This window comes from Aureobasidium subglaciale (assembly GCF_000721755.1).
Source record: "Aureobasidium subglaciale EXF-2481 unplaced genomic scaffold scaffold_8, whole genome shotgun sequence".
In the NCBI taxonomy this organism is placed as follows: domain Eukaryota; kingdom Fungi; phylum Ascomycota; class Dothideomycetes; order Dothideales; family Saccotheciaceae; genus Aureobasidium; species Aureobasidium subglaciale.
In genome coordinates this window covers 868943-895811 of record NW_013566987.1, presented here as the reverse complement: position 1 = coordinate 895811, position 26869 = coordinate 868943, and the positions used below count along the sequence as shown (strand labels likewise).

Here is a 26869-nt window from a genome sequence, read left to right as displayed (position 1 = left end):
TATACCGAGCTACAGGAGACATGATGCCGTTCCAACCCGCTTACGAAACAGAGCCGGCGAGAAGCACTCATTGTGAGAGCTTCTATGACGTCTTGGCGAACGGAGTTAGGTCGCGGGGCAGCGGGGATAAACTCTGCTCACGTATCCTCGGCACTTGATGTCGGTGGAAGGTGTCCTGTCGTCTCAGTCATGCACTGAGGACATGCATCACGTTAATACTGGGATACGAACGACAGTCGAGGAGTCAGAGGCTGAACATGTTAGCAAACAAAAACGCTCAAATCGATTTATGTTGCTGAACAGAAGACAAAAAGTGGCCGACAGCGGTGTGGAGAAGGACGATAAGATAAGGGTAGCTCGAGTATGCGTATGAGTCTTTTTATTTCCGCCGGGCCTCGTCATGACATGAGTGACATTCTGTCTCTGTCAACCTCGTCTGACGGAACTGGAGTTTGGTGCATAGGTCATGAACAACAATGGCAACATGCCTCCAGACACTTCGAAGCAGAGTGCGCCCTGACACCTTGAAGTGTTTGCAACGTGATTTTGGCTCGCTCGCTGCCAATCGCTCAAACCACGGCAATAACAATAACAACAATAGCAACGGGGAGAAGAGGGACAAGCTGGAACATCTGGTGAGTTGTGATGCATTTGGAAAGTACGTCCGGCGTCTCTAACGACTTCAGGACTTCTTCTTCGACGTGCTTAACGCAAGCGCTACGCGCAGAGACGCCAAACAATACCTGGCCCGCTTCAAACCCACAATCGACAAGCTCAAGAAACCACTCGTCATTCACGATGCAAAGGAAGAAAAGCAACAATGGCAGCTTCATCAGTCTGGTGTGAATCTCGGACAACTATACCTCCCTACACAAGCCGCTGCAGCCACACCGACATTCTCACAACATGTGGAGCAAGAAGCACTAGTTCAAAGAGGCGCTGGAGAGATACACGTTGCTCTAGTCTGTCTGAGAGCTCCTCATCTAATCGACGACGAGACTCTAGACGGTATTGCACTGACCATGGCTCAATTGGTCCGCCTCGAAATGCAGATCGTTCTCGTACTCAACTGTGAGGATGAGGTCGTACAAAAGGATGAGTCATATAAAGACGTATATCGACGACAAGGAGGCAGAATTGTCGCTGCATTAGAGCAACACAACAACGAAGGCGCTCGGTATGTTGATGCTGCGCTTAACGTCACCAGCCAGGAGCCCATGCCAGCCTCGCGTCCAAAAGTTTTGGGAGCTGTGGAGCTTGGTGTACCCAGACTTATAACAGAGCCGTTGAAGCGAAGTGCCATTCCGGTCATACCAGCTATTGCTTATGACTCGACTTGCAAGGTTCAGAACGTCTCTGTCGGCGGTGTTATGCTGGCCTTAACACGCGCCTTGTCTGGGTTGGCAGCAGTCTCTGATCCGACAGATAAGCTGCTCGAGGACACTTCAGTGGACAGAATAATCATGCTTGATCCTCTAGGCGGTCTGCCTACCGAGACTCGACAGGACAAGGCCCACGTCTTTGTCAATCTCGAGCAGGAATACGACATGATTCGCGACGAGATCCAGTCCTGTGGCAAGAGTTCGCACCATCTCGATACACTCAGTCTAGTCCGAGATTGTCTGGCTTTGCTTCCTCCTGCTTCTTCAGCCTTGCTCATATCTCCTGAGGAGGCAGCCATCTCTTCGCACCACTCTCGTAAGGATCCAGCCATTGGTATCACGACTCGCCGACAGAAGAATCCTCTGATCCACAATCTGCTCACCAACAAACCACTCATTTCATCTTCTCTACCCGCCGCTCGCCTTCCTACAAACGAGGTCGTACCCTCCATGTCGTCCGAAAGTCCCACTCGATCTACCCTCGTAAAGCGTGGTATGCCTCTGATGATCGTACCGGACCTCAGAAAAACAGCCTGGACACCACCCACGCCCGGTCAACCCACAATAGCCCTGGACAACCACCCAGACATCAACTTCCCTCGCTTGGTTGCCTTGATTGAAGACTCCTTCCGCAGACCTCTGGATGCCCAGCACTATCTAAACCGCATCAAGAACCGTGTCGCAGGCGTCATAATCGCAGGGGAATACGAAGGTGGTGCCATCCTGACCTGGGAAGAGCCTCGCACCCTCGCCACCAAAAGCTCAGGAGGAAACGTAGAGCCCGGCCGCCTAGTGCCCTATCTCGACAAATTCGCCGTGCTCCAACGCTCTCAAGGCAGTTCAGGGGTGGCGGACATAGTGTTCCAAGCTATGGTGCGTAGTTGCTTCCCTGATGGCGTGTGTTGGCGCTCGCGCTCCAACAATCCAGTAAACAAGTGGTACTTCGAACGATCGAGGGGAACATGGCATTTGCAAGATACGCAGTGGACTATGTTTTGGACGAACTCAGATCTCGTGGCGGATCAGGAGAGATGGGAGGATTATGTCTCGGTGTGTAGGAACATTGAACCTAGTTGGGCTGATAACAAGGCCAAGCCGGATTGAAACATCGTGGATTGTTTATATTATATTAGATCATGAGATTGATGAAGCTAGTATTTGTTTCGAAAGTTCGTAAATTGCTTTTGGTCGTCATCTAGTTGCATGCTGCTTGTGAGATTCGACCTGATTACCTGGGGAGAGGTGCTATCTAGCCTCTCCTTAGACGCATCTTACATTGCCGTAACATCGTCTACAAAATCTCCTCATTTCTGCATCTCTGAGGAGTCATGTCGATACATGGCTGTACGCTATGACCTTCATAGATCGAGGCTGCGAATGCTCACATTTGCCGTCACTCTTCTCGTCCAGGGCTTCTGTTGTCCAAATCTCCTTCCCAAGCCGTTTTTGGACGTGGGCCGTACGGACTGGCAAGCCATCTGGATCTGCTATGGAGCAGTCTGTGCTCTCACGGTTGTTCTCAGAGCTCCGTCGAATGAAGATGTACAATTGAGACAGAAGCCCGAAAGCTCAGTTGGTTGTGTAGCATCCGGATTTGTGCTTATACTTTTTGTCTGCTCGGAAGGACGCGGTCTTCGAATCTGCGCATGAGCTTGTTGGTTTGTTCGGCCAAACTCAAGGTCAAGATCTGGGTAGAGTATCAGTAGGAGCTATGCTGATATGCTGGCGCTTTACTTACGGTATGCGGCAAGATTCTGGCCAAGTGAGCAAAGAAACCCTTGTAGACGGCGAGTGGGCCTTCGGTCTTGATGGTGCGGAACAAGCAGTCAAAGGCGCTAGAGTAGAGGCTACCTGTCTGGTTGTACATGCGTCCCATGACGGTATCCGGAGGGTGCATGACGCAGCACACGACGAAACCAGAACAGGCAGAAGACATGAGATGCAGAGCAGGACTCTCCTTCATGTCGAAGTGTTTTACGAGATTGCGCTTGGCGAAGAAATATGTCGGAAGCTGAACACTAGATCCGAAACCGGTTCGCACCATAGCAGGAACGACACCGCGGTATAGACCCTTGATACCCTCGGCACGATAGATCTGGGAGAAGCCATCGGCGGCACTCTTGTACTGATGCTGCGCGCCGACGGGTAACATGGGGCTGTAACTCTGGAGACGTGTCTTGATGAGGAAGAGAGGAGAACCGAGGGCGGCACCGATGATACCCGACGAGGCACCCGAGAAGATGTTGACGGGGAGGTTCTGCATAGCCGTGGCCTTCGGGTCGTGTGCGTGTGAGAAGTCGCGATTCAAGAGCAGCGAGTTTGTGTGGGTACGAATGGGTTCGTAGAAGCCGAGACGACAGCCATTGAGCATCATCTGGTAGACGTATGCGCAGTTGAGACCGCGCAACAGACCCGAGAGTCCTTCGTTTTTGAAGATGACCGACATGCCATGGAGCACACCTCGGTACATCTTTGGGGCATCCTTCTTCGCTTGCAGCTCACCCTGGAGCTGCAACCGCACCTTGACCGTCTCAAAGCTGTGAGTGACTGTGACGGCGCCGCATGCTGCAATGCCACCAGCGACGAAAGAACTGGTCAAGTTGCGTCAGTCGAGGCATGTCGAGGTGAAGTGAGGGGAAAGTACCCAATGCCAGTGGACATGGCTGCGTGTCAAGGAAGCCGAGCAGGAGCGTGTAGAAGGGTCGAATGAGAGAGGGTATACCAACGACAATCACTACAATGACGAGCGAAAAGAAATGTAGACTTGCTCGACCTCTTGAGTCTTGCATGGACTCGAAGCAAATAGCAAATAGGTAAGCCGAAGTCGGAGAGTGACGTATCGTTCAGTGCTAAGGTCCCTGGCTCCCTGAGTCGCGCCTTCCCTCCGTAGATCTGGGGAAGCTGAACTTTTGAGATTGCCGCTGCCTGAGAGCGCTTGCACCCTCTCGAACACCGTCTTCACACGCCATCCACCCGTCTCAAGTCTTGAGCAATCGGCGATATGGGCGCGGGCGCAGAGAATGGAGCGCCGGCGACGGCCAAGGTCAGCGACGTTATCGCGACGTACCGCCCGACCAAGGTGAGTGCCCCCTCCATGCAGCCCTCCCCAACCTCAACCACTGACGCAACCCAGCTCTTCAAAGCCCCCAACCTGCACTACACTTCGATCGACTTCGACTCGACCGGCGAACTCCTCCTCCTCGCCCGTACCGACGACACTCTTCACATTTACAACACAAAAGCTGGCGCCCACGCAAAGGAGCTCAAGTCGCAAAAGCACGGTGCCGCCCTTGCGCGCTTCACTCACCATTCGCAATCAGTCATCTACGCCTCGACCAAGCTCAACCATGACATCCGATACCTGTCTGCTCACGACAACACTTATATCCGCTACTTCAAGGGTCACACCGACAACGTCACCTCTCTCCAGCTGTGCCCCAGCAATGACACCTTCCTCTCTGCCTCCCTCGACCACACCGTCAAGCTATGGGACCTACGCTCTTCAAACCCGCAGGGTAGCTTAAACTTGCATGGCGCTGTCCTGAGTGCCTATGACCCTTCGGCCACAGTCATTGCAATTGCTTCTCCTGCCACACAGACCATCGTGCTCTACGACGTCCGTAACTTTGACAAGCCTCCCTTTGCCACTTTTGACATGCAGGACGTTGAGCGTCGCTTCAGTCACTATGGCCAGGCTCAGGCTCAGGGCTGGACCACGTTAGAGTTCAGCAACAATGGCCAGTACATTCTGGTGGGAACAAACGGTCCAGGCCATTACGTTCTGGATGCCTTCGAAGGCGCTTTGAAAGCATACCTATATCGTGCTCAAGGTCCTCCACCATTCCCATCTCAGCTCGGTCAAAGTGACAGTCCCTTGCGCCATACTCAATCTTCGCTACAGGGTGACTCCTGCTTCAGCTCTGATGGCCGCTATGTCGTCTCGGCCTCATCTAAGGGTGGCATGTTAGTGTGGGATCTGCTCGGCGACAAGCGCTCTGATGGTACCATGAATCCCATGACCGACTTACCAGGTCCTAGACCATCTACTGTCGTTGGAGTGAACCCCAGGTACAATAATCTTGCCAGCGCTGGTCAAGATGTTGTCCTTTGGTTGCCCGATCCGGAACTGGCTTGATGCTTTAGTTCCGATATTTTACATACCATCTGCATACTTAGCGAGGCGTTCGTGGGCAGGTTCCTTGCATATCTTACACTACTCAGCATCACTCAACACCATACCCCATAGGACACAGAGGATAAGATCCACCAACAGACGATGGCTCAATTTGAATTTTACACTGCTACATCTGACTGACTTGTTGGCTCATTGACCAAGTTCAAAATCACATGACAAAGAGGCACAACACCAACTCATTCAAGGGGGGAAATCTCAAATTCATGTCGCTAAATGCCGAAAATACGAAAGAGGCCTTACAATGCTCTCAAAATCTCGTATGCAAAACCCGGACCTCAAAAGACCAATATTCCATCGCTTCATAAAATGCCATCACAAACGCCTTTCAATAATCCCATACCTCCTGCGTTTCATAAATCAATAACTCTCTTGCTCGGAGTAGCGCTGCAGGTAATCGCTCAGTCCGCTACCAAAACCCAGCGGCTCGACATCGTCTAACCCACCCTCGCCTCTCAGCATTGGGCTAGTACCAGAGCCTCCTCTTCTTTGCTTTGCTAAGAGCGATGAGAGACCATTGATGGATCCGGAGAACCATCCACTCTCGGTGTCAAACCCAACATGCTCAAAATCGTCAGTAATGTTGGAGTCAACACTCTTGTTCGGCACACTGGTTCCTGGGACGCGGAACTCGTAAATGTCCGATGTCGATGGAGACACCGAGCCCGATGAGGCAATGTCGCTACTGTCAAAGTTGTAGTAACCACCTTCTTCGCCCTCGAAGCCGCCTGCAGCGTCGGGGTAAGAGGCATCCTCCATTTCCTCGTCGATGGGGTCTAGTGGCATTTCGTCCTCTTGTGGCCCAGAACCTGCTTGCGCTAGCTGTTTGTTCAGGTTGGCCAGTACTTCTCGCAGACGATCTTTTGTACGTCGATTCGAGATTTGATCAAGCTGCAACTCGGTCTCCTGGATTTTGGACACGAGCTCGGAGATGAGCTCGGAAGTAGGGCTCTGAGTACCTGTCGCCTGCGGCTCTTGGTTCGCTTCTGCAGGCGGAGAAACAGAATCATTGACCAAAACGTCTCCAAAACACTTCTCGAACTCCTTCAGTTGACCACGATCAGTAATGGCAAACACTATTTCCTTGAGACCTGGCCAAGACTCTGCCTTTCTGGTAGTACCAAGTATGACACGCTTCCAGATTTTTGCAACCTCGCGTACTGGGTTGCCATATGCACCACAACCCCACGCTCCCAGGACAAGCTTCTCGGCTCCCTGTGATTGCGCCATGCGCAGCACGCCACGCATCTTGTGTGTTACAAGTTCGCGGTCACGATCACAGTAGCTCACACCACATGAGCAGCCGCCCTCAGCGTCCTCCTTCTCGGCTGGGCGTGCACTATTGGTCTCGGGGAATCGAATCATGGCTGCGCTGATCACATCGACGAAAAAGCGCTCCCGCTTCGGTAAATCCTCTGCTTCCGGAGTACTGTCTCTGTGCACCATGACATCCGGAGTCATAACTCCACCGACCTCGGGAAGGCGGTAGAAATCATCCCAGAGCGAAGCATACAGCGTCGTACGCATACACAAAAATTCCTCCGCGCTGGTCGCGCCATCCAGAAACCCGCCGCCAGGGCGTAGGGGAGAGGCCATGTTCAGGACGCAAACATTTCTTGACCTAGTCGCTTGCTTCGAAGTCGTCAATGCAGCAGCTGCGGATTGCCGACGGGATGAATGAGTGATCCGACGTGCCGCGGTGAGAGAATCCGTATTGCTAAGTCGAATGATCAGGTTTGACGCCCAAGGCCTTCCGGCGTCTGTCTCCGGTTTGGGGTCGCTCGTCAAGACAGCATTATGGATGCCATGTCTTGCCCTCGGACTGGATTTGAGAATGTCCGGAATAACTTTGTTGACGGTATCCTTTGCCCTTTTGGCGCGATCTGAACGTCTGTTTGCCTGTGGAGTGACAACGATTGTTGGTTGTAGCCGTCCCATAATTGCTTTTGGTCGGGGAGGATCCTTGGCAGAAGTGCTGTCCGATGGCTGGTCGTGTTGGCAAGGATGATAAGGCGGAAGAAACAACGAACCCGACGGCCAGATAAAAGAAGAGAACAGGGAAGGAGGTGGAGAAACAAACAGGAAAATAAGACAATGATGGGCGATTCAGAGAGTACTAGGCGTATTGGCTGACGTTGGCAGGCCTGACATGTGAAAGTGTACTATATTAGCCAGAATGACGTTCCAGCTCCACTGCCGACAGTTGGAAGCATGTGCAGACCGGTGATTGCGACACGAGAGGGATGGAGAAAGGGATATACTGCGAGACGGTTGGTTGGAGAGCCGAAGGAGAAAACGGAGAAGCACGAAGGGATGGCCATGGGAGGAGAGACAAGTGACTGCACCACAACTGCATGCGGCATCTTCGATGGTTTGACTCTGACCGTGGAAACGCCTACGATGCAAGCGGGCTTCAGCATGTGAAAGTGCCAAGCCTATACCGGAAGCGGGCTACAAGACGCGACAGCTCAGCCGTAGGAAACGCAAAAGCACCATCAGAGTCATGTGTCGTAATCTCGAAGATCGTTTGTGCTCTCGACTTGAGCATTTCTCGGACGGAAAAACGTGTCTCGAATTGATGTCAGTGTCTGCTCATGGACGGCCAAGTGTATACACAAAATCTGCATAGAGTTTTGCACATCAGCGTTAATATATAGTACGACTGTTCACTAGCCTGTCTCGTGTCAGGATACTTTTGTACAAGCAAATGTACGGATTTAACCGACATGGAAATACGACGCGCTCGCGAGGAAGCGTTAGGGAGCAGCTCATAGTTTGATTTGGAGCACCCGGTTTATCGACAAACCGCTTCCAAATATTATTGGAGGTGATCTGCTTTTGAGGGCACACGAGGCTCAGTGTGGAGAAGTCCAGACCGGCGTGCGTCAAAGTGATCAGGCGGCGTCTGACAGCTAATAACATCGTTGATATACTCGTACACAATATTGCCCGACATGGCTACTCAGCAGACGCAGCAGACGCAGCAGACGCAGCAGACGCAGCAGACGCAACAGCAACATCCGCCGCCGCAAGCAGCAGCACAAGCCAATGCAGTGCCCACTGCTGCCAGGACGAGCTCATACACTGCGCTGCCTCCGCCTGCACCCTATACACCGCTGCGCTATGCCAGCAACCGCAAGTCCATCTACGACCGCAACTTGAACCGCGCGAAGACGTCTGAGTTGAGCCTGGCCTCTTTCGCCCATCTCTTCAACACCTTGATTGCATACCATCAAGCTCGCGCGCCCTCGGTGTCCGACCTTGAGGCCAGGTTGGCTCAATCGGCATATCCCATCGGCGTCAAGCTACTCGACCTCCTCCTCTTCCGCATGCCAGCACGTACAGCTTCTCGACCAACCCGACTACTCGATCTCCTGCAATTCATACACACGACCTTATGGCGATCCCTGTTCGGCCGGCCTGCCGACGCCCTAGAGGCCAGCACCGGTAACAACAACGACTACATGATTGTTGACAACGACCCGCTTGTCAACACCTATATCAGCATCCCAAAGGAGATGAGCCAGCTCAATTGCGCAGCTTTCGTCGGTGGTATCATCGAGGGTGTCTGTGATGCTGCAGGCTTCTCGACAGATGGCGTTACAGCACATTGGGCAGAGAACGACGAGCTTTGGCCGTCAAAAACCATCTTCCTCATCAAATTTAAACCCGAAGTGGTCGAGAGAGAAGAAGCACTCAAGGCTGGAGGGGGTTGACCTTGGAAATATGTCACACTTCGTTTTGCAAGAAACACGATGGCAACAAGACACTGTTCTTGAGCCAGCCAATAGACGTCAGAGCTCTGCCTGTCAACCGGCATTTCTGTAGCATTATCTGGATTTACTGACAAGATGTGCTCTTTCTGATCTCATCCCGACACGGTTCCGATGGGCACACATTCCCACGCTCCCGTCTCTCGTCGCCATCCTCCATGCTCAGAGAGCACATCTTCCATCTTCATATCATCCGTCTTCTCTGTCTCCTTTGTTGCCTCTTCCTCGTCATCCACATGCAGAGCACTGGCTTTCACCAAGGACTTCCATGTGCTTTGAACGTCCATCTCAGCATCCTCGAGTATCTCAGCAGCGAGCTCGTGGCTCCATTGTGTGTTGGGATGGAGAATGCACTCCCTCAGTGCCAGGATCTCAAACAGTACTGGACTGTCACCTCGCGCCTCCAGCCAACTGTCAGAGTCTAAGACGTGCATGATCCAGCGATAGATGGCCCATTTGGTCGGGTTAGCTCTGTCCAGGTCCTCGTCTGTTGTCGTCAGTTTCGCGTTGTGGGCAATGGCTCGTTCGAAGAAGGCTTCAATGAACAAGGTAGATCCTGAGGCAAGCATAATCAAAAGTTCGTCCCATATCAGATAGGCGCCTTGCAGCGTGGAGTCAGCAAGAGGGCCCTTTGTCCTGTAACCCAAGATTAGTAAAAATCCTTCAACTTCATCCCTGTCACACATACTGTTTTAGTGATGGTATGACCAAGCCATCGTCAATCAGGACTGAAGCCACTTGAGCCCACTTTGCTGCTTCGTCCTCGCCGCAGCATAGATTTTGGCACTGCTGTTGTGTTTCGAGTAATGAGCTGGCAGCATCCTTGGCCTTTGCTTTGCTCTTCAGTCCTGCAACCCTACGTGATCTGAATTTCTTGAGGTACTCGGTAGCTTCCAGCCTCACGGCTGCCAATGATTCCAGATCAACCTGAGCAGCAGCCTCTTCTCCAGCCTCCAGCTCCCAAGCATCCTGAGGCAGTTTAGCCCAGTACACACCCCACAGCCAATTGACTGCCTCGCGAGCACTGCGGACAAGTCTGGCAAGACCAGGCAAGTCTTCATGAGCAACTTCATGACGAAGCTCGACGAAATGAGGAGGTAGTCCAATCGACCTCGCAACATCAAACATGCTCTGACCAGGTCCATTTCTATGACGTCCCAAATCGGCGAATCCAGTCACGAATCTGGATAGCGCAGTCGTATAGGCAGCTCTCAGCGCAAAAGACGATGCAGTACCAGCAGTAACACCTTGGAGAGGCCATTCTGAGGCATCGGAGGTAGAAGACACTTGACGTGCGCTAGAAGTAGAGAATTGGGCGTGGAGGAGCATGGCATCCATGAGGAGTGCTGTACTTTCGACTGCGTGGGGCACGTTTCCTCGCTGTTTCCAGGCTGCTACTGTGGCAATGGCTTGACCTTGTTCTGCTGGTGTCGAGGGGCTGTAGAGACCATGGCGGACATTGAGGAGGTCTGCATGACTGCGCCAGGGTGTGACGAAGTAGTTCCGCTGTACCGGTTGTGGAGGCATATTGAGAGTTTGTACTGATTTCTTCTATATGTCGATAGTGGTCTGGATGTTGTCAGAAAATATGGTCAAGATGACAAAAAGTTGGCTGATGATAATCCGATGTTGCAACAGAATTTCACAGTCTCTCATCAAATTGTACATTGGGCATCATCCTCGCAGCAGAATATGTGGTACAATTCTACCAACCACACCTGCTCTGCGAAACGATTTCTCGTCCTCAATTTGATGATTGTATTGATGATTTTTCGTCTTTTTTTCTTCTCCACGAAAAGTCTGTTGCGGTGGTATGCAGGTGCAGGAAGGTTGTGATGGAAAGCACTTACCCTCAACGATATGATCAATATGATTGACACCTCTCAAGAACGCAATCAAGGCGGATAATTAGTTCGACAGGCAAATACCAGATGTCGACCTGGAAGGAGTGGTCGCTCGACAAGATCATTCGTTGCGCTCTCGAGTCCGTGAAGAGTCCGTGCGTTACAGCACTTCTTCGACAAGCAGTTCGAAATGGTGAATATGAGCTTCGATTGTTTTTTGAAACTTTGGTGACCTACTTTGTCGGCGCATGAATGTACAGCAAACAAGTGTGTCGGAGTTGACTGCGAATGGGTTGATCTAGTCCCTCCTGTGTCACGAACATGGGCAGTCAGTGGCTAGCTGCATATGTCAACGCAGCACGCTCGAACCGCCCGGCGTGTACCACAGTCTTTCTCAGGCATTGATAGTGAAGGCTGTGGTTCAGGCTCTACCGAATATCTACCTGACAGCATTCTCATAACACTGAGCTCACGGCCCCGAATCTAGCTACTGACGCCATCGTCTGAGGCCTGCCAAGTGACATCCGCATATTCAGACGTGGTGCAGGAGAGTGATCGGGTCGCCTGGAGGCATGCATGTCCCAGATTCGGCCATGGGATATCGAACTCGGTTTCGAGGCTAAAAGGTAGGTGCCACGTGCGATCGGCAAACGTCATCTTTATGACAAGAGTTCGGTCGCACCTCCTGTCAGCTAGGGATCGTAAGCAAGTCTCTCTTGGTTAATTGACTCAAAGGTGAATCTCAATCACCGCTCGAAGTATCAGCTCTGTCCAAATTTGAGGAGAACTTGATGCAACAGCCTGTTTGACGCTCACATTCCCACTGCCGACCTTAACGAACAGCGTACGCAGGAGGGCAGAATACTCTCCCAGTCTTGGGTTGTAGCTGATGAGGCGTGCAGCAAACAACCACCTTCATCCGCCAAGTCTCCGTTCAGACATATAGTGTCTCATCTAGCTCCCTGAGACAGGCACAGCAAGCCCACCATCTCCACAATCATGGCACCACATGTTCAGCAGACCCCTCCGTACACGAGGGAGCCATCACCCAAACAAGACGTATCGACCACACAGTTGCGTCCTATGACCGACACAAGTCTTCTTTCTTGGAACAAACTCGACATATTGCTCCAGGGCAAGCAGTGTACCATCGATGGAAACACACTGGACATTGCGGGAGTCATCGCTGTCGCAAAGTAAGTTGCTATGCCATTGTCAATTACATGGCCAACCTGATCCCGATGTCTAGGTATGGCATGCCTGCGTTCATATCTACGGATGATATCACTCGCAAACGTATAGACGACAGTGTTCGTATGCTGAGGAGACATCTCGACTCAGGCCATCTTGTCTACGGTTAGTCTCTTCGTTGTTTATACCTCGGTCGGTCAAGGAGATTCTGAACACGGTTGCCAGGTGTTTCTACTGGATTCGGAGGAAGCGCTGATACTAGGACCCACAACTTGGAAGACCTCCAGAGGGCCCTAATCCAGCATCAGAACTCGGGAATCCTCACGGGCCATGACCTCGGCCGCCCCAAAGCTGCCTCGGCGTGGAGCGACATGGTCCGCATCAGAGACGCCGACTATGAATCTAGCACAAACTCGATGCCAATATCTTGGGTTCGAGCCAGTATGCTCATCAGATGCAACTCAATCATCAGAGGACACTCCGGTGTACGAATGAGTGTAGCTCAAGCCATTTTACATCTGCTCAACAGGAACATTATCCCGGTCATACCGCTCAGAGGCAGTATTTCGGCCAGTGGAGACTTGAGTCCCCTCTCATATATCGCCAGTGCCTTAGAAGGCTCTCCTGATATCTACGTAAGAATCGAAGGCGGCAAGATAGTATCAGCGGAAGAGGCATTGAAGCATGCCGGCATTGAGCCGGTCATTCTAGGACCGAAAGAAGGGTTGGGTCTGTTGAACGGCACTGCGTTTTCTGCCGCAACAGCCTCTCTTGCTTTACATCAGTCTCAAAACATTGTACTCGTCTCGCAGATTCTAACTGCCATGAGCGTCGAAGCAATGCAAGGATCCGCAGAGAGTTTTTGGCCACAAATTGCTAACATGCGTCCTCATCCTGGTCAGATTGAGGCGGCTGCCAACATATTCTCCTTTTTGTCCGAGTCTGCACTGGCAAAGTGTGTTGGCTCGCCCAAGGATACCAAGATGACCGGTTTGTATCAGGACCGGTACGGACTTCGTACTTCGACGCAGTGGATCGGGCCACAGATTGAGGATCTCCTACATGCTACCTCTCAGATCGAGATCGAGCTCAACTCAACTACAGATAACCCATTGATCGACGTTGAGTCAGACCACATTCTTCACGGGGGTAACTTCCAGGCAGCTATCGTGACTTCCACCATGGATAGAGCTCGTCTTTGTCTGGAGCGATTGGGAAAGATGATGTTTTCCCAGGCGACGGAGATAATCAATCCGATGCTCAACAGTGGTCTACCAGCAAACTTGTCTGCCGACGATCCATCTTTGTCATTCACATGCAAGGGTATCGGTATCAACATGGCTTCGTACCAATCGGAGCTAGGCTTCCTTGCCAATCCTGTTGGAAGTCACGTACAGTCTGCAGAGATGCACAACTAAGCCATCAACAGTTTGGCTCTGATATCTTCGAGATATACGTTCCAGGCCCTCGATATCATCTACATGTTGGCGGCTTCTCACCTCTTTGTTTTGTGCCAGGCTCTAGACCTACGCGTCTTGCAGAATCAATTCCTTGATTCCGTGGAGCCAAAGATTGAGAGTCTTATCAAGACGTTGGTCGACACCAATACGCAAACTTGCAAGGAGTTGCAAGACACGCTTTTCGTAACTATTTCCACACGTATCAGAACAGTGTGGCCCACGACAACTACAGCTGATCTTGATCAGCGATGCAAGATTACATCCGATTCCATCATGCTGGATGTCATCAACGCGTTTGCTAAACTCTCACCTGCTTCATCTCTCGATACCAGCAAGCTATTGGAGCTAAAATCAAAATTACAAGTCCAAATGCAGGACCTGTACGAGACCAAAAGACAAGACCTTTTCCAGAACCACCTCACCGTCACACCATCTTATCTGGGAAGCGCAGCCAGGCGCATGTATCGTTTCGTCCGCGGTGATCTGGGCATCAAGTTTAACCGCGGCTTGGTCGAACATCCTACACAGCCACTACCTCCGGCTGTAGATGTCAAGGAGCCGCGCAAGACAATTGGCAGTCAGATCAGTGTCATCTACGAGGCGTTGACAGATGGACGGGGTACGAAGATCATCATGGCATGTGCTGAGGAGGGCTTGAGCCAAGAGCAAACCAAGGTCTGAGAAAAGATATTGGAGAACGAGAAATCTCCTTCTCGGGTTACAACATGAGCAGCGAAGGAGAGATAATTGCTTTCGGGACGAGAGCCAGGGCCGTGTAGCAGGAGTCGTGCAACACGCTTGACCACGCAAGACTCTGTGGTGAGGGTGCCGTGTTACGATTATTTTCCGTAGAAAAACCCATGCTGTCATTCTAGAGGTCGATCCACGAGCTCTCCTGGCGAATTTTCATGTATGGGAACCATGCTTATCAGCTATTCATTTACGACGAAGCCAAGGGGGCATATCTGGATGGAACCTCGCCGCCAGTGTCCAGTAATCTTCAGATCAGGGTCACCACCACAACAACAATTTGAATCAATTTGAAAATGACTATATGGAATCAACATGTACAGGCTGGCGCGCATAACTTCACAGCAGGAGGGATGGAGATTATTTGTTTAAAGAAGGATTTTCTGTCAAAGGTACTATGTACGGGAACCTATTCCCAGTGATACAAGAATTTTCAGACTCGAAAGTCTGTTGTCCACTGGCTAACCACAGTTTCTGACTGCGTAAATAGTAACAAGAAACAAACGCATAATGGTGGACCCAAAACACCGGGGGAATGCAAATGAGAGGGTGCAGACTTATAAGGAGAGAGTTGAACAAAGAAGAATTTTCTTCTAAAGAAGAGAGGCGCCCAAAAGAGTGGACAGGGCGACGAGACCGGTCATGACCAGGGGAGCGAAGGACGTCTCGCCCATGCTGAGGCGCGAGGCAGCACCAGTAGCGGAGGCTGAGCTAGAGGCACCGGAACCAGTGGCGGAGCTGCCAGAAGCAGTCATGGTAGCAGAGCCGCTTCCAGCAGAAGCAGTGGCGACGTTGTCAGTGCCAGAGTTCTGGGAACCGTCACCAGTAAGACCGGGACCGGTGCCAGCACCGGAAGTCATGTACTTCTTGGCGTCGCTGGGCATAGCGGGAAGGTTCTCGCCAGTGAAGTCACCGGTGTTCCAGGTGTCGCTGTTGGGAGGGCAAGACGAAGCAGTGCCAGAAGACTTGTAACCACCGTCGCCGGAGGGAGCAGTGTTGTTGGCAAAGGCAGCTTGGAGGTAGGTGAAGTCAGACTTGGGGGTAACAGTGTCGCCGGAAATGGTGACGAGACCGTAGTCGCTGCCCTCCTCCGAGTATTCGTAGACGAGACCACCACTGTAAACGCCGGTCATCTCTGAGTTGTAAAGAGCAGAGACCTCCTCGAACTTGCGAGTGTTGGTGTTGCAACCATACTCGGAAAGGAAAAGGGGCAGACTGTAGTTGCCGTAGGTGGCAACCTTCTGGTCCCAGCCGGAGATGGTGTAGGAAGAGGGATCGCACCACGAGTAGTCGTTGAAAGCGAAGAAGTCGCTGCGCTGGTCATCGGTTCCACAGTTCATGTACTGGGCGGTCTCGTAGCGGTTGTCACCAACATCGGCAGCCGAGTAACCGATAGGGATGGCGCGGTAGCCTCTGTTGTTGCGATACTGCTTGAGATCACGGGTGACAGCCTTGATGTAAGGAGCACAGTCGGTGGTGTTGGCGTCGTTGATGACCTCGTTGCCAGAGAAGAAGAGGAGGGTGTTGGTGTACTTGGCGAAAGCGTCGATAGTAGCGAAGAGACTCTGAAGGTAGACAGCGTTGTATGAGACTGCGGGTGAAGCACGGTTGATGGAGTACTTGGGGGTGTTGACATCGAGAGCAACGTAGATTCCAGCGGCGGCAAGGGCGTTCATGCAAGTGTCGTGGCTGGCAGTGTTGTCGACAGTGTAGACACGGATGGTGTTGATGCCGAGCTGCTTGAAGTACTTGATGTCTCTCTGGCAGCCAGCCTCGTCGGCGAGGGGGTCCTTTGCGTCCGAGGAGCCACCGGGCTGGTAGTCGACACCACGGATGTAGAAGCGGTCATTGCCAGCGAAGAAGGCGTTACCCTTGACAGTGACGGTAGGAAGACTGCCCGAAGAAGTGCCAGAAGCCTTGGAGGAAGTGCTAGTAGCTCTGGCCTCGAGGGCAGGGGAGGCAACGGCCAGGGATGCGCTCAAGGCGATCGAAGCAGCGGCGAATGAAGCCTTCATGTCGTTATGTGAGAATTGGAAGATGCAAGGTAAATGTCGAATCAAGGAATCTAAGGAGACAAGCAGAAGAAACTTCCGGTAAACGAGCGACGGAAGAGTAGTTGAAGAAGTCGAGGATTAAAAAGTCGAATTAAGCAGACTGCACAACAAGGAGAGTGGCAGGAAAGATGATGGAACTTTTGGCCTGCAGGGGATGTTGAGTGGGTTTTGTTTGGCCCAGCATTTCAGACACGAGACAAGAAGCACGGGCAAGCCTCAGCCGCTGTTGTCCATCGATCCGCGGCGAACCAAGCCCTTCTTGGTCGCCCCTACCAAGACTCTGTTGAGTGTACCTGTTTGATCGCCCGCTTTTGTTTTGGCAAGGCAAGCAAGTCCAAGGACTCTTGATGCTCCTTCTCTTGCCTTGGGATCGCATCACTGCAGCATCACGCCTCGCTGCAGAAACTCTGTTCGAATGCATCTTCCCTCGTGCACTTTTCCACTTTCCACCTCAATACAAAGTGGGCGTTTCCCTGAATTGCCTCAACGTGCTCCCCGTATTCTCCGGCGCCCAGGAGCAATACTCAAATTACACTCCCGCTTCATCTGAAACGCCACCCACCTTACAGTGTGATCAGCAATCCTCGTCACCTCCCGCGTATGTTGACCTGCGCCTTCTCCAACAGTGGTGCGCGTCCTTTTGTGCTCGGCGTGAAAGCCTGTCTTTGACATTGCGCTCTCTATGCTAATCTCCAATTTTGCTTGTGCGCTCTCCTCCGTCATCCACTGCTTTGCACAGCCTCGAAAATCATCCCAGCCATCCCATTCTCCAGCCAACCCATGTGACATTCCGAAATAATGTCCAAATAAAAAAAGTTCAAGGTACACCTAGAAGTTGCGCCGCATGACGTATAGTATCTTTCACGCACCGTCGACCATAGCATGGACGCCCGGATGGCTCCTGCAACATGCGAGTAGAAACGAAGGAAAAGGGTGATGTAGAATGAAAAGAAAAAGGAAAATAAGAAAGTCGTGCCCGATCATGTCCAGTAATCACTTGGACTGAAAAGGGTTGTTACGTGAATCGCTTTTGGATCTCCAGAACATCAGCTTACTCAGACGATGCTCCTTCTTCCTCTTGCTCTCTTGGTGGACCGAAGGCGAGATAGCTGTCTGCGGACGTTGTTCTGTTCTCAGACTGTGTCTACTCTCGCCAAAGGGTCCGCCTAGAAGCATGCTCAAGCTCTGAATGCTCGAACGCTTGCGACGACGCTCAGAGGCCTGTACATCTGCTTGACCATTGCCACATGCGACTGATACAGGTCGATCCATCGTGTCCCGACGAGGACTGGTTTGATACATAGTGCTGATCATGGTAGAACGGCTGCTCGTCAAGGATGGGACGTCATCAGCCGACATGTATGGCTCAGGCATTGGCTCTGCAGTTGTGAAAGAGCTCATGGTACGAGCGTCGCCAATCGAGGATGCTGAAGTGCCGAGTCGTAGTGCATCGAATGATCCTTGATTCCGCGCGAAATCGGGCGAGGAGAAGGTCGATGCGATGTTAGACGTCGGAGTGAGCGGGGCGTTGTGTGAAGAAGGGGGACCAAGACCTGTGTCCTCGGCCGAAATGGTGCGAGCTCCACTGGAGTCTGAAGATTTCGTGATAGATGAAGTTCGAGGCTCTGGGTAGTCTGCTGTAACTTCAGATAACGTTACTTCTTCGACGATGGTATCCTCCACCACCGATGTGCGCGGCGGAGTAGGTTGACGCTGCGGATGATCGTAACTCGAAGAACTTCTCAAGGATCCCTGAGGTTCGATTCCTAGGCCGTCTTCGAAACTCCAGTCGAAGTTTGGCTCAAGCTGCTCGCTCGCTGTGTCGACAATCTGAATGCCAGTGCCCGAATCTTCGTCTGCCTGGCTTGATGCGTCACAGATACTAGGTTCTTTGACAGCCTCGGCAGATGATTCGTCTTCTTCCTCTTCGAAAACATCATCCATCGGTGACTGTCCTGGCGAGCTAGATCTACCAGCAAAAACAAAGGGTACTAATGCAGGTGCGCTCTCGGTTCTACGATGATAGTGCATGCCTGGTCCAGTGAAATCTTTCGCCAAACGACTGCTGTGAAGTTGTCTTCTCTTTTGGAGGGGACGTGATTCTTCCCAGCTCATCGTGGGCGTTCCGTAGGGTCCAAGAGCGGCATCCAGGTCAATAACGGGACTGGTGTCCTCGCCACCTGGTGACGAAGGCGCGAGGAAAGGGAAGAAGGAATCCGACATTTCCGACCGAGGAGAGAGGATAGAAGGACTTGTGATATCGTCAGCATCGGTAAAAGGGTCCTGGCCGAACAGGGCGTCCAGGTCGGGCTCCTCTCCGAATGGTTCCGAAAGCTGAGGTCCGAAATCAGGAGTCTGTTCGCCGCTCTCGCTCTCTTCTGCCGCATCGGTACCCTGTTTTGCCTTCTTTGCATCCTTGGCTTTGCGACCAAGAATCGAGGTTGCCCACTTCTTGACCCGCTTTCGCGAAGATACGCGTTGCAGACCCTGGTCGATAACTTCAGGTTTTCTCGCGGAGAGTTGAGAATCATCGCAAACAACAGGCTCTTGCAGAGAGATGGTTGAAGTTCCAATATCCGACGATGCTGTCAAGGAAATCAGAGGTTCACTGCGACGACGATCGAGCTTCAAGAAAGTCTTCTTCTTTGAGAGTCGTGAACTATCGCTCGTGGATTCTGCAGCGAAAGACAAGCTGTTGTTAGGCAGTTTGAAGGGCGGAGGGACTATCTGAACCGGAGGCTCCGTGATGACCATGGTGTTGGACTCGTTTGTCGGCGCGGATCGAGGCGAGATGTCGGCACCAAGGTCAGGAATCGTAACCATTGCCCTTCTAGGAGAAGGATATCCGATACCACCGAGGCTGATGAGGGAAGACATGCTGTTTCCAACGGAGTGACCACGCACGGTCGATGCAGAACTGGCAGTGTCGGCGGAGACTGTTGAAAGAGGTCGCGGGATAAATTCAATCTTCTCGGAAAATCCGACGCGGGGCCTGGAGGGTGGGCGCGCGATTGGCTCTTCTGTAGGGAGTCTGGACGGAGAGATCACTGTCATGGAACTTTCGCTAGACTTGCGCTCCTCATCCATTACTTTGATGGGCGAAGGATGATGTGTTGGAGAAAAAGACTCCGTTGGCGTTTGTGGCACAGAGGTTTGCGGTCGGACGTTGACGTCCTTCGGCTGAAGGATGCTCGCCAAATCGTGACCAGATATGGCTGCTGATCTACGATGGGCGTGGCCGCGTCTACGAGACGGTGAAGCACCGAGGTCCGGGATAGGTAGAGCGTCGAGACGTTTCGAGGGGCTGGGACCTAACATGCCACCGATACCCATGCGACTATCTCCGCCTACCAGCTCACTTGCTCCTCTGCGATGTCCTGCACTTTTGGGTGGGCTGGTAGGAGGCGTGAGAGCGGTTGGTGACGGAGGTTGGTTGTCCAGGCGACCGGAAGTGTCTGATGAGTTGAAACTGAAAGTGGGCAGCGCTGAAGTGGATTGTCGCGTTGACCGGGAACGAGCGTGGTATGAGTTGGGAGCCAAGTTCATAGACACTGGTCGTCTAGGGCTTGACATGGCAGACTGTTCGGTGATGGGTCGAGGAGGGAAGACAAAGTCCGGCACCAGTTGCAAGGTTTCCTGGTCCATGTCGGAGGGTCTGTAGTGTTGGTCGCTCATGTGGTGACGGAAAGACATGGTCGTGGCCATAGCATCCAGAGAAGCACTCGTGGAGGGTGCAATGGCGAGAGATATTAAAGTGAAGTAAGGTTGGCGGGGAGGGCTGTATAAGTTCGCGCGCGTACGACGATGTCGTTATGGTGTCGCTGGAAAGCACACGGGGATAAAAAAGTATTAATCTGGGAACAATGTCAGTCGAGCCATGGTGGTAGTGGAGGGATGAGGATCGGTATACCAGACTAGAAACATGGAACGCTCACAGAGCTAAATCACTTTGTTACGGGAGAATGAAGGCGCAAACAACAAATAAGCAAAGCAAGCAGTATCTCGAATTAAAAAAGGAATGGACGCAGTTTCGACTACAGACAACTTGGGCAAGCCGTCCGAGAAGATCCCACAGAAAGGTTTTGATATAACAGAGGTCGAGGAGGAGGGGTCGCGGAAAGAGGGAAGAGCAAAGAGAAAGGTGAGGTTTGGAGGGTGCAGATGCATGTACCAACTTGGTAGCAGGCTCTCGCGGCCTTGGCTGCGTCGCGCCCGGGCCAACGCTAGGGTTAAAATAATCGAAGCGTTTACGAGAGCGTTGCAACTTGCAAGCAAACCGTTGTCCAAATCCTACGGGTAGAGGACCCATCTTGCATGCCATGACCACAATAACAACCAGGGATCAAGCGCCCTTCTCTGTTCCCACGCGACGCCCAAACGGTGCGTCCTGGTGTGGGACTCTCTGTTGTCGCCACACCTACCTCACAGATTGCCTATCGCAGATTGTATGCTAGGCAGCGAATGACGGCGACTCGGAAAGGCCCTGGTCACTTTAGATCGTTGCCGGACAATAAATCACCAATATATTTTCGCTTTTCGCTGCCTGCCTTGCTTCCAGCTTGGGCCGGCAGTACGAGCAGTGCCGCTAATTATCCCACTACTGTATCTACGTATGCACTACGACAGACACAGCTCTCAGGCCATACGTTCCTGTCTTGCCATCTCGTTGCCCATGATACCGCGTTGCCAATCGCGTCGCTCTTTCTCAATAGTGACGCCGTTTGTTATCGCGAACTACAGCAACTGTCCAAGTCTGTTGAACCTGCTATCCAACTTGGCTACCTATGTCATTGTTCATCCATGCCAGGTTCCACCAACTTCCCATCTGCAATTCGAGACCCCTCTAGCAGCGAACCCACGCCCAAACTCAACACGCCTGTCTCCGCGCGTCAACCGACCAATCTTGTTTCAGAATGCAGGAGGCAGAGACCCTTCTTCCCCACAGCGACGATCGCCTCGCCCCAGGTTCCGTGCAATTAAACCATGGCGACTTTCCGACAAGTTTCTTCGGCCTCGAATGTCTGGTGCCTGAGTCGCAGAGGCAAATTCTCACCCAGGTTGTTTCGGTCTGATCCATCTTCCATTCGCCCGGTCTTTGCTTTTCTGCTTCTCGAAGACACTACCTGGGTCTCGCGGTTTCAATCGTGGTTCTCGGCCGAGGACATCCGCGGCGTCTGCGTCTCTCTGACTTGCATCTGCAGGCTGCATGCTTAGCATGTTGCCAGCACCTTTTTGAGCTACATAGAGTCCCTTCAGCCCAAGCTCGAGCCAATCTTCACATGTTGCGCGCATGTACTCGTGACTTCACGTACAGTGGTGCAACTCGAGTGCACACGCAAGAGGACTGTGTCAGGATAGAGAGCTGATCTTCACCTAGCATTTTATCCGACATGCGTGGTATCTATGATCCATCGAACTGGCCTAGCGAGAGCGCTTCAACCGCTAAGCTGCGGATAGGCTGTGTTCTGTCTGATTATTGTACTTCAAGCAGGGTCCTTTGCGAAGTCTTCACATGTCTTGATTAATGCAGGATTCTTCTGCCGATGCATGTACGTTGTGCTATCTACGATAGAACTCCAAGCGGATAAGCAGATGGGATACTGTTGCTACCCTTCGGCATGACACTGGGCACAGCAACGTAGTTTCGAACAGGTACATGCCGTCTAGCCCACACAGGTGGCTTTCTGATCTGCGTTAGAGCTTGGACCCCGTGCGCCATCTGTAGCAGTTTGGCTTCCGTCCACGGTAAGCCCATCAGCTCGAGACCAACAGGGATACCGATTGGGGCTGTGTCGGTAGTAGGACTGAAGCCCGCAGGAAGCGCCAGAGAGGGAAATCCAGTCACGCCAGCTAGAATACCGTTGCGTCCATGTTGGGATGCGGCTCCGATCCTAACTGGGAGGTTTCTTTGCTGCGGGTAGATGATTGCATCCAAGCGATCTGTTGCAAACGTTGCATGCAGATGCGTAGTCAGATCTTGGATGTTCTTCAATACTGTCTCGTACTCGAGATCTCGTGTGCTACCTTTCAGTACCGCCTTGACGAAATCGTACTGCGGAGGAAGCACAAGAAAAGAATTACCTTCGCTATAAAGGTTTTGGAGTGTTGCAGGGTGTTGGCCCCTGAGAGACTCTCGCGAGAGGTATTTGTCCACCTCTTGCCTCAGCTCAAACTTTTGTGTCTCGCACGAGCTAAGGATAGAATTCACGTTGTATCTGGCGTCATCAATTGGTACAACGATGGCGCCTGCTTCTTGCAAGCTCACCACCATTGCATCCATAGCTTCGTTCACAGGATCCGTCTCGTTGGACGAAGTACGATCGAAGAAGGTTTCAAGCACTCCGATCGTCTTACCCTCGAGAGAACCTGACGCAAGATCCATGTAGTAATCCGTTCCATGAACACCTTCAGGTACAAGTGCAGTACTGTTGTCTTCAGAATCAAGTTGCTTACTTGCAATTGCCGAAAGTGCGATAGCCAGATCTTCAACACATCGTGCGATGGGTCCGACAGCATCCTGCGTATGCGAGTTTGGGATGACCCCTGCTCTTGAGACGAGGCCTCTTGTCGGACGTAGTCCAAAGAGGCTGTTCGCGCTTGCTGGGCTGCGTACACTGTTTATCGTGTCTGTGCCTAGAGCAAGAACCGCGAGAGATGCAGCAACACTAGCACCACTGCCCCCAGACGACCCTCCCGGGGTTCGATCAGTGTCGTATGGATTGATTGTCTGGCCCCCCAAAGATGACACCGATATTCCTTCCAAAGCAAGTTCTTGAAGATTCGTTTTGCCTAGAATGATGGCGCCCGCGTCTTTGAGCGCCTTGACAACCGCGGCATCGATCGAGGGTCTCGAGTCAGCCAAAGCGAGGCTCCCGCTGGTTGTTGGAAGAGACGCAGTGTCAAGATTGTCCTTTAGAAGCACGGGGACACAAAACAGCGGGCCTACAGTGGCATTTTGCGAGGCGAACAGTGCGTCTTGTTGTGATGCAATTGCGAGAGATTCCGGGTCCAAGGATATGATCGAATTGATGTTTCCATCCAATGCTTCGATGCGTGACAAGAAGGCAGAGACGATGTTCCGACAACTCTCGCCAGAGTGCAGCGCATTGTGAACAGAAGCTATGGTGGCCTCTCGGGGGTCAAAAAGTAATTGACCCCATGCAATGGTCGCGTTTGACAGGGCAAATATCGCCGAGTATTCCAAGCCTTTCAATTGCATCGTTGATGCAACTGCCTTACTGCTGGAAGTGGATGAGGCTCTCTAAAGAATCGGGCTGGAAGGTGTATGACGAATTACCTCGGCATCTACACACGGGAGACGTCTGTCAATTACCCATTGTGTCAAACAGCCTATTATACTGATCTGCATGAGGGCGAATGTTATGAGAAGAAACTTGGCACAATTCACGTCTCAGCATCCGGTGTGTCCATGATCATCTCAGTCTCCTACTGCGCAAACGCTCAGAGGGTATTTTAAGGCCTCCCGCACGATCGGCATAATGAATGAGTGCATGGATGCTTGATAGAAACACTTCTGAGACAACAATTTGTGCATTTCTGAGCACTGATTTGAGCACGGCGCCCATATAATGTCGTTCGGCTGTGCTGTGATGTACTACATGAAGATCTAAAAGCAGCTTCCATGGCAGCTATTTCGTTTCCCCTATACTGAGATGGTATTTGCTCGCACACAGGAGATGTGGGTTCGATTCAGCTGCAGGGAGCGAGCACATGTCCGGATGCAGAGCAGCACCAGCTCTGTTTGCTCGAGCGACTGTATGTAGCCCACGAGGGCCAGCTCAGTGGTGTGGCGGCGGTTCGATGCACAGCTGTGCGATCCCGGAAATGTCAAGTCATACGGACTGAGGCGATTCAAGCGCCAGTCAGTGTGGTTCCAATCATGCCCTGCTCAACACCCTGGGCGCCTTCAAGATCCTCGAGACCTTTGTCCTGGAGTACATCGACGTCAAGTTCCTGCATGACCTGCAGCACGACATTGAGACTTTCAAAGAAGCCATTCACCGAGACACGGAGCATTCGATTGGTAGTTGCGCGGTAGATAGTGCGTAGTACTGTGGCATCTTCCTCGTCAGACGTAGGCTGTGTCGATTGAACAGCGTCTAGCGAAGCGGTAGGAGCGGCATTGGTCAAAAGCGAGGCGCGAAGAGGATCAGTCTCTAGCGCTTTTGGAGGGGCATCTGACGGACGGTGGAGCGAAAAGTCGCGACGGACCAGAGGGGAGAGTTCTTGATCGACGGAAAGAGTGCGGATTGCGGCGCTGGCTAGGCGGTGGGTAGGAAAGGGAGTGTCGATTGTTCTACGCCGGGCGCATGAGCTTCGTGCTTCTCTTCCACCATCCTATCCGACATGTTGAAGCTCACAGGATACACGGAAAGTCATCGGACGCGGCCATGATGAGTGGATAACAAGGTAGGCTGTGAGGGGTCTGGTCCAAAAGTCTTTTGTCCCCACATCGGTCACGACTCACGAGTCACGACTTGAGCTCGATGCTTGGCGTCTTCTGTGACGTAGTTGGTCTAGCATATGATGATTTCGACAGAAGTCACTCGCTCATACGCCTTCTACACAAACACATCCAATTGATCTCTTTCACCAACCCCTATCACAACACAATTTCAGCTTCCAGACTTCAGCATGGCTTCACCCTCAGAGTTCCTGACCTTCTACCGTCGCACTGCCCGCCTTAGCACCCTAAGACAGTCTCGCATCGTACCAGCCTCTCCTCGCCGCACCTTCGTTTCGTCAACATGCCGTTACAGCAGCGGCGGCAAGCTCAGCACCGATGACAGCGTCGCAAACGAAGCCTATCCCGACAGCAAGCATGCCACCGACAAGAAGGACAGACTTGACGTTCAGAGCGACAATGCCGCAAAGGGCCAAGAGTACCATTTCCTCCATGCTTCAGCTTGATCACTATACTGACATTGCACGTCTGCAGGTCGAAGAGCCGTGGTGAGGGTGGTACCGCTACTCAGCGCAGGGACACCAACAACAGCACCGCAAAGGCCAAGCAAGAGAACCCCGAGGCCCCTGATGTTGTCATCGGTATGCAGGACGAGAGAGGTGGAAAGGGTGCCTAAGCTATGAAATGTGTAATGACCTTTTGATTCTGTACGATAGTGAACGAAATGTCGTTCAATGATGGTTCATTCTCGAGAAATTGTGTAAAATGTCGATCCAGTGCCTGCCAACGCCTTCGCTATGCATACCAAAGAGAGCACCCAAGTCTACGGCGTCTTTTACGATCGCTGCTTGGCGTTCCACTTCTTGACTCTCTTCTTGAGATCGCCAACACTCTGCTGCATGGGATTGAGCTTCATGTCGCGAGCCATGGTGAGGTAGTCGTCGCCATGCTTGGCCACCAGTCTCTCAATCCATTCTTCTTCGCGGTCGCTCTGCTTCCTAGGCGCCTTCTTGATTGGTCGTGCGGCTTGTTCCTCGAGTTGTCGGACCACGTCGGTTCTGGCGTCTCCTCCTTGTCTTGCTCCGTCCAAAACATCGTGCTCGTTCACAAATCCTTGCCAGCCTTCATCGTCGCTGTCTTCGACATCGTTCAGAGGGTCGTTGAGGGGGTTTGCCTTTCTTTGGTCCAGAACTTCCAGAATAGCGCCAGTCTCGGGATCTCTTCTAATCTTGACTTCGGAGATGTTGATTGTAGTAGGCAATTTGGTGCTGATGTTGAGGTTGTCGGGTGTTGGCTCGGGTGCCAGGCCATTAGCAGCCTCGATCAGAGTCTTTGAGGTCTTCTCGACACCGCCAGTAGGGTGGTTCAACTTGGATACGAGTCCGAGGCGGCGGTAGTTTTGGCTGAGTGTCTCCTTCTGGTTCCTGTCATACAGTTAGATTCCAAGCGCAAGAATAGAAGATGAATGCGCAATGCGACCTACCAGTTGGCTGCGATGATGGGGTTCTGCAACAACTTTCTCTTCGACTTTGCCTTCTGCGTCACCTTGGAGGTGGACGAGCGGTTCTTCTTCTTCTGCAATTCGCGACCCATCTTGTTTGATTTGTGATTTGGTTTGTTCAGAAAAATCGCTGATGATCCGCCATCGAGAAAGTCGGTCCCCCGAAAATTTAGATCAAACAGCCAAAGCACTTTCCCCATGTTTGCACTCCTTATCTTATCGCGATACCTCACATCTTCCCCTTCGAGTACAGGTAAAGTACAACTTGCAAGTCTACCTTGACGAGCAGTGTCTTCG

At 52.1% G+C, this 26869-nt stretch overlaps 14 protein-coding genes across 14 annotated transcripts; 6 read left to right on the top strand and 8 right to left on the bottom strand.

Moving 5' to 3' along the window:
* Nucleotides 1-476: 476 nt before the first annotated feature.
* AUEXF2481DRAFT_28974 (uncharacterized protein) lies at nt 477-2486 on the top strand (the record flags this gene model as incomplete). The annotated part of the gene is made up of 2 exons (XM_013489073.1): nt 477-635; nt 687-2486. The coding sequence occupies 2 exons, from the start codon at nt 477-479 to the stop codon at nt 2484-2486; spliced, it is 1959 nt and encodes a 652-aa protein (XP_013344527.1).
* A 273-nt stretch (nt 2487-2759) lies between these two features.
* On the bottom strand, nt 2760-4268 carry AUEXF2481DRAFT_674849 (uncharacterized protein). Its single transcript, XM_013489316.1, has 3 exons — nt 4027-4268; nt 3121-3973; nt 2760-3069 (listed from the first exon to the last, which is right to left on the bottom strand). The coding sequence occupies exons 1-3, from the start codon at nt 4041-4043 to the stop codon at nt 2983-2985; spliced, it is 957 nt and encodes a 318-aa protein (XP_013344770.1). The 5' UTR covers nt 4044-4268; the 3' UTR covers nt 2760-2982.
* A 115-nt stretch (nt 4269-4383) lies between these two features.
* AUEXF2481DRAFT_4513 (uncharacterized protein) lies at nt 4384-5517 on the top strand (the record flags this gene model as incomplete). The annotated part of the gene is made up of 2 exons (XM_013489017.1): nt 4384-4461; nt 4516-5517. The coding sequence occupies 2 exons, from the start codon at nt 4384-4386 to the stop codon at nt 5515-5517; spliced, it is 1080 nt and encodes a 359-aa protein (XP_013344471.1).
* Nucleotides 5518-6594: 1077 nt separating this feature from the next.
* Nucleotides 6595-7512, bottom strand: AUEXF2481DRAFT_64753 (uncharacterized protein; the record flags this gene model as incomplete). Its single annotated transcript, XM_013489190.1, has 2 exons — nt 6595-7202; nt 7245-7512. Coding segments are annotated over 2 exons (876 nt in total), but the record flags the coding sequence as incomplete, so codon positions are not given.
* A 1016-nt stretch (nt 7513-8528) lies between these two features.
* Nucleotides 8529-9290, top strand: AUEXF2481DRAFT_64969 (uncharacterized protein; the record flags this gene model as incomplete). The annotated part of the gene is made up of 1 exon (XM_013489210.1): nt 8529-9290. One exon carries the CDS (start codon nt 8529-8531, stop codon nt 9288-9290), a length of 762 nt encoding a protein of 253 aa, XP_013344664.1.
* Nucleotides 9291-9912: 622 nt separating this feature from the next.
* AUEXF2481DRAFT_39365 (uncharacterized protein) lies at nt 9913-11258 on the bottom strand. Its single transcript, XM_013489160.1, has one exon. It carries the CDS (start codon nt 10872-10874, stop codon nt 10026-10028), a length of 849 nt encoding a protein of 282 aa, XP_013344614.1. The 5' UTR covers nt 10875-11258; the 3' UTR covers nt 9913-10025.
* Nucleotides 11259-11921: 663 nt separating this feature from the next.
* Nucleotides 11922-14523, top strand: AUEXF2481DRAFT_88364 (uncharacterized protein; the record flags this gene model as incomplete). Its single annotated transcript, XM_013489238.1, has 5 exons — nt 11922-12035; nt 12094-12387; nt 12441-12547; nt 12608-13778; nt 13812-14523. Exons 2-5 carry the CDS (start codon nt 12191-12193, stop codon nt 14521-14523), a joined length of 2187 nt encoding a protein of 728 aa, XP_013344692.1. The 5' UTR covers nt 11922-12035; nt 12094-12190.
* Nucleotides 14524-15185: 662 nt separating this feature from the next.
* Nucleotides 15186-16607, bottom strand: AUEXF2481DRAFT_28967 (glycoside hydrolase family 72 protein; the record flags this gene model as incomplete). Its single annotated transcript, XM_013489072.1, has 1 exon — nt 15186-16607. The coding sequence occupies one exon, from the start codon at nt 16605-16607 to the stop codon at nt 15186-15188; it is 1422 nt and encodes a 473-aa protein (XP_013344526.1).
* Nucleotides 16608-17639: 1032 nt separating this feature from the next.
* AUEXF2481DRAFT_28966 (uncharacterized protein) lies at nt 17640-20339 on the bottom strand (the record flags this gene model as incomplete). The annotated part of the gene is made up of 1 exon (XM_013489071.1): nt 17640-20339. One exon carries the CDS (start codon nt 20337-20339, stop codon nt 17640-17642), a length of 2700 nt encoding a protein of 899 aa, XP_013344525.1.
* A 563-nt stretch (nt 20340-20902) lies between these two features.
* AUEXF2481DRAFT_674136 (uncharacterized protein) lies at nt 20903-21918 on the top strand. Its single transcript, XM_013489315.1, has one exon. It carries the CDS (start codon nt 21108-21110, stop codon nt 21624-21626), a length of 519 nt encoding a protein of 172 aa, XP_013344769.1. The 5' UTR covers nt 20903-21107; the 3' UTR covers nt 21627-21918.
* A 291-nt stretch (nt 21919-22209) lies between these two features.
* On the bottom strand, nt 22210-23865 carry AUEXF2481DRAFT_4505 (uncharacterized protein; the record flags this gene model as incomplete). Its single annotated transcript, XM_013489016.1, has 1 exon — nt 22210-23865. The coding sequence occupies one exon, from the start codon at nt 23863-23865 to the stop codon at nt 22210-22212; it is 1656 nt and encodes a 551-aa protein (XP_013344470.1).
* A 653-nt stretch (nt 23866-24518) lies between these two features.
* On the bottom strand, nt 24519-25059 carry AUEXF2481DRAFT_4504 (uncharacterized protein; the record flags this gene model as incomplete). The annotated part of the gene is made up of 2 exons (XM_013489015.1): nt 24519-24963; nt 25028-25059. The coding sequence occupies 2 exons, from the start codon at nt 25057-25059 to the stop codon at nt 24519-24521; spliced, it is 477 nt and encodes a 158-aa protein (XP_013344469.1).
* A 242-nt stretch (nt 25060-25301) lies between these two features.
* Nucleotides 25302-25747, top strand: AUEXF2481DRAFT_4503 (uncharacterized protein; the record flags this gene model as incomplete). Its single annotated transcript, XM_013489014.1, has 2 exons — nt 25302-25549; nt 25606-25747. 2 exons carry the CDS (start codon nt 25302-25304, stop codon nt 25745-25747), a joined length of 390 nt encoding a protein of 129 aa, XP_013344468.1.
* On the bottom strand, nt 25504-26722 carry AUEXF2481DRAFT_39358 (uncharacterized protein). Its single transcript, XM_013489159.1, has 2 exons — nt 26555-26722; nt 25504-26495 (listed from the first exon to the last, which is right to left on the bottom strand). Exons 1-2 carry the CDS (start codon nt 26662-26664, stop codon nt 25907-25909), a joined length of 699 nt encoding a protein of 232 aa, XP_013344613.1. The 5' UTR covers nt 26665-26722; the 3' UTR covers nt 25504-25906.
* Between the last annotated feature and the right edge of the window lie 147 nt (nt 26723-26869).